At 40.7% G+C, this 5,233-nt stretch overlaps 1 protein-coding gene across 1 annotated transcript; it reads left to right on the top strand.

Annotated features, from left to right (window-relative positions):
• Nucleotides 1-544: 544 nt before the first annotated feature.
• LOC131147675 (pathogenesis-related genes transcriptional activator PTI5-like) lies at nt 545-1,705 on the top strand. Its single transcript, XM_058097191.1, has one exon. The coding sequence runs from the start codon at nt 816-818 to the stop codon at nt 1,299-1,301; it is 486 nt and encodes a 161-aa protein (XP_057953174.1). The 5' UTR covers nt 545-815; the 3' UTR covers nt 1,302-1,705.
• Nucleotides 1,706-5,233: the final 3,528 nt, after the last annotated feature.

The raw sequence follows: 5,233 nt of genomic DNA, 5'->3' as shown, positions 1-5,233 counted from the left end.
ATGGTTATTCTCGCATTAAAAAAATGAACATTATATTTTAAAAAAAGAGTACTGGAAGCACTTTTGCTACTTTTGAATTTCTAGATAATGTTAAGGACAAATTGTTTTTGAGAAAAATTAAAATCGTTTTTTATTTTTTGTACTTAAAATATGCAATCCAAAAATAATAATAATTGAAATTAGATCATAAAAAAGTAAGAGGGAGGGGAAAAAAAAAGAGAAGATATTGAGAATGTGAAAGCTAATACGTGAGATATCAAGAAAAGTTTTAAAGTGAGTGTCTTGCATTGCATATGGTGATATAATAATTATAGTTTTACAGTAAATTTGTAATATTTTGTAAAAATGCAAGATTAAGGTGCCTACTATAAATCAATTGTGATTCACCTCTTTTTCAGACACTAGGAGTTTTGTGGAATGTGTTTTTTTCTTAAGTAGAAGTAAGGAAAAGGACACTAATATAAATAATTATTTATCCACTTTAGCAGTCAATTGGGAAGCTTTTGGGATGAAAAAAACGGAAGGATAAGAAAACATTGAAAAAGAAGATTGGGAGGGGGGGGGGGGGATTCATGTATTATTGAGCAAAACCAGCGGCAAACCAATGCCCCTAATTCCTCACCCTTCTTCTAGAAGAAAAGAGCATGAAATAATAATTAAACAAAAGCAGAAACCTTCCTCGCACCTTCCTATCCTATTCTCCATTTCTAAAATTTATAATAATCACACGTGACCTCTCAAATTCCCTTCTTATAAAGTAGCACCCCTTTCACAAACACAACCGCCCCTCGTATTAGCATTTATACACGCCCAACATGGTCCCATCTTTTCAGGGCACATCCAGTTCCGTTCCACCCAGAGCCCCAACTTTTGACCAGTCCCTGCCCCTAAACGAGAATGACTCGCAGGACATGGTCCTGTACGAGGTCCTAAACGAGGCTATGGTCATCACCGGCGGTGGCGGCGGCAGCAGCAGCAGCAACAGCAGGGCTTGGTCGGCGTCCAGGGATGACTCCTGTTACCGTGGCTCCGGGGTAAGCAATGAGGAAGCGCCGGAAGAAGAAGTGGGCAAGGAGCAGCGGCACTACAGGGGAGTGCGGCGGCGGCCGTGGGGAAAGTACGCGGCGGAAATCCGCGACTCGACTCGAAACGGCACCCGGATTTGGCTGGGCACGTTCGAGACGGCGGAGGAGGCGGCGCTGGCCTACGACAGAGCCGCTTTGAGAATGCGGGGTGCCAAGGCGTTGCTTAATTTTCCCGTGGACGTTGTTGTTCAGTCGGCCTCGGTGCACCCAAATTAATTATAGGCCGAATGATGAAGAATGAAGACGGAGGGTGTATGATATATATATATATATATAAAATATATGGTGGGGGGGTGGTGTTGAAACAGGGGAGGCACACTGGAATTCAAAGACTAGTGGATGGAGTTTTTAAATGTCATTTTTTTTTCCATTTTCAACATTTTAAGAATTACCCAATTCAGAATTTTCCGAACATTTGATATTTGGTAAGAGTTTGTGTAGGAGTTCCTCTCTCTCTGGTCAAGCAGAGACTGGAATTTGGGACAGTGAGGAAGCCATGCATGTAGATTGAGGTCTTATTGCAGATGCGTTTTTTATTGGGAAAGTGGAACGAATGTGGATTAAGGTCTTATTGCAGAGACTATAATTCAATGACAAGTGGATTGAGCTTTTTTATTGAATATCTTCTTCCTTTGAATATTTTATGAATAACCCAATTCAGGATTTACATATTTTGATGAATTGGACTAATGCCCGGTTGCCAAAAAGTTCTGCATCTAGGAGGGGAATCGACTAGATTTACCCAGGGTCACATAAACTAGCAAATTTGACCAATGGGGTTCCAGTCTTCCCCCCCCCCCCCATCTCTCTCTCTCTCTCTTTCACACACACACGGATATGGACGGTACAGAGACTAGAGCTAGAACTTGGGACATCAGGCAGCTTTGTACTTTGACCAAGATTCTTAAAAATGTGTTTCTTATCAGCAAAAATAAGGAAGATAACACACACGCAGCCAGCAAATTTGTATGTTCTAATACGAATTGAATTTTTTATAAAAAAAATTATATTTTTATTTTGCATAAAGTAGAATTTTCACCTGAATTTGAATTTATTTAGATTTTAGAGGCAGATAAAATATAATATAAAATTATCTTAAAGCTTATTAAAAATTTTTAAAAATACAATTTAATATCGAAAATTCATCTCCTCCTATTTTTTTTATTAGTGAGGAAGCTGGTGGGAAACGTTGGTCGGCCACTCACTGTTAGGCTGCTAGCTGCCTAACTGACAGCTTAATTTCGCATTAATTAATTCCTCTATTGTTTGGAGGAGACATTTCCATCCTTGAGATTAACAAGGCAGGATTGAGGAGTAGTCTGCATGGGTCTAGCCTAACTCATCTTGACCATATATATATATATATATATATATATATATATATATATATGCCCCCCAAGACCCAAACAGTCTCATCACTCTTCCCCATGTCTGGCTATGGATGGGCATGCCATCTCCCTCACATATTTTTGTCTTGTACATACCTTTACCTTTACATTTGTTTTCCAGCCGACTCTTTGACACTATTTTGTAAACCCCACTTTTTGGTAAACCCCACTAATCAAGGCAATTCTTCTCTCTCTCTCTCTCACTCTCTCACTCTCTCACACTCATGCCTAGTGTCAGAGACCACCAAAATGGGACTCAAATAAGGGCCGTATGGCACTCGTTGAGAGCTCTCCCTCGACAAGTAAGCTAAGTCTCACACGTTCAAGCCTGCAATCACGAGTACCTGGTGAGTCTCAATACTCAAGAAAACCAAGAAACAATAGGATATCACACGAGCAATATATTCTTATACACCGAATAAAACTATAACAATCAGAGACATAACAATCCAAGACAACAAAACACCACAATGAAAAGGACTACTTGTATTATTCAACCACAAGAGAATAATCATACAAACGATAACCTAGATAATCATATATTCATTCCAAATCCTTGGAGAATACAATTATAGCAGTATCTCACTCCCCATTTTTCCCATTACATTGTCACTCCCTAACATCTTCCCCCACTCATTTTATCAACGTCCTCGTCGATGTGTTGTAGATGGGCTTCTCACTGTGTTGATGTCGAAGTAGATGTCGTTGACTATGAATTTCTGAAATCTTCAATCTTCTGTATGGCATGCTGAAAGTTTTCTTCCTTTTCCCAACTATTCTCTTCTTCCCTCAGCCCCAGCCACTGAACCAGAAATTATTATTGTTGACGACCTTCTACATTGACGACTCTGTCTGCAATGATCTCTTGAACTTCCTTGTTGACAGGCTGCTTTCTGGAAATTGTTGATCTCCTTAACTTTTGTCAGTGCGGATCTACTTCATTTGTGTGGAATGGCTTTAAATTGCTTACATGTAACACAGGATGGACTGGACGTCTGTGCCTTTTCATCCACTCGGGTTGCTCAAGCCGATAAGATGCATGTCCTACCTTCTCGATCACTCTGATTGGACCTTTGTAACGACGTAACAACCTTTTATCCTTGCCGCGAAGAAATCGAAATGTCTCCGGCGACACTTTTACAAGAACCAGATCTCCAGCTTCAAATTGTTGTGGTCGTCTCCTTTTGTCAGCCCATTTCTTCATGCGCTTCGATGCTTTTTCTAACTGAGCTCGGGTGACTTCAATATTTTGCAACCAATTTTTCGTGAATTGGTATGCTTTCGGGCAATTTCCTTTGTATGGACCATCTAGAGTGTGCGGGAGAGTCGGTTGTTGACCTATCACAATCTTAAAAGGGCTTTTATTAGTGGCAGAAGATTTCATAGAGTTGAAATAGAATTGTGCTGTGTCCAGTAAAGTAACCCAATTCTTTTGATTAGAGTGAACAAAATGTCGCAAGTATTCTTCCAGCATCCCATTAAAACGTTCGGTCTGACCATCTGTCTATGGATGATAGCTGGTGGACAGATTAAGGTTTGAACCCATCAAGCGAAGGAGTTCACCCCAAAATTCCCTCGTGAATCTAACATCCCTATCACTGATTAGGCTTTCTGGAACACCCCAATATTTCACCACATGCTTGAAGAATAGCTGAGCTGTCTTCTCTGCTGAACATGGCTTCGAGACTGGTACAAAGTTGCGTACTTAGAGAACCGGTCAATCACCACCAAAATTGTGTCAGACTCCTCTACTTTTGGTAACGAGGAAATGAAGTCCAAAGAGACACTCTCCCATGGCCTGGAAGGCACTAGCAATGGCTCAAATAAACCTGAGGTTTTCTTTCTTTCTACCTTGTCTTGTTGACAGATCAAGCAAGTTTTGGTATAACTCATCACATCATCTTGCATATTCGGCCAACAATACCCCTGTGTAATCAATGCCTAAGTTCTTCGCCATCCCAGATGACCAACCCACAACGTATCATGACACTCCTTTAGTAAGGTTTTCCTCAAGTTTCCAGCTTTGGGCACATAGACTCTCCTGCCTTTAGTCATTATCAGTCCATCTTCTACCTAGAATTGTCGTGTCTTCCCTTCGTCTATTAGTTTGCTTAGTGACTGCGCTTGCTAGCCTGTACTTAAATGTTCCCTGATAAGATTCTTCAAAGGTAACGCCACCCTACTAGTTGATAGATGACTGATGAGTTTCAATGCTGCCAATTCAGTTTTTCTACTTAAAGCATCGGCCACTTCATTCGTCTTCCGGACTTTATATTCAAAACAAAATCAAATTCAGCTAGCTTCTCTTGTCAATGGGCTTGCTTTGACGTTAGTTCAGGTTGTGACAAAAAGTGAGTAACTGCCACATTATCGGTTTTTACCACAAATTTGGACCCCAAGAGATAGTCTCTCCACACCCAAAGATAGTGTACCACTGCGAGAAGCTCCTTTTCCTGTGCTGTATAGTTCCGTTCGGCACCCGATAATTTTCTACTTTCAAAAGCAATTGGATGTCCTTCCTGTAAAAGAACTCCCTCTAATTCAAAGTCTGAGGCATCTACTTGCACTTCAAACGGCTTTGTCACATCAGGAAGGATTAGCGCATGATCTCCTACAATCTTTTCCTTTAATTCAACGAATGCTGATTGGCACTCTTCTGACCACCCCCATGATTCCCCCTTCCTCAATAAATTTGTTAACAATACAACTCTTCTGGAGTACCCCTCTATAAACTTTCGATAGTAGTTGGCTAGGCCCACC

The sequence above is a fragment of the Malania oleifera genome, chromosome 2 (assembly GCF_029873635.1).
Source record: "Malania oleifera isolate guangnan ecotype guangnan chromosome 2, ASM2987363v1, whole genome shotgun sequence".
Taxonomy (NCBI): domain Eukaryota; kingdom Viridiplantae; phylum Streptophyta; class Magnoliopsida; order Santalales; family Ximeniaceae; genus Malania; species Malania oleifera.
The sequence above is the reverse complement of the archived record's forward strand: the minus strand, read 5'-3'. Positions and strand labels throughout refer to the sequence as shown.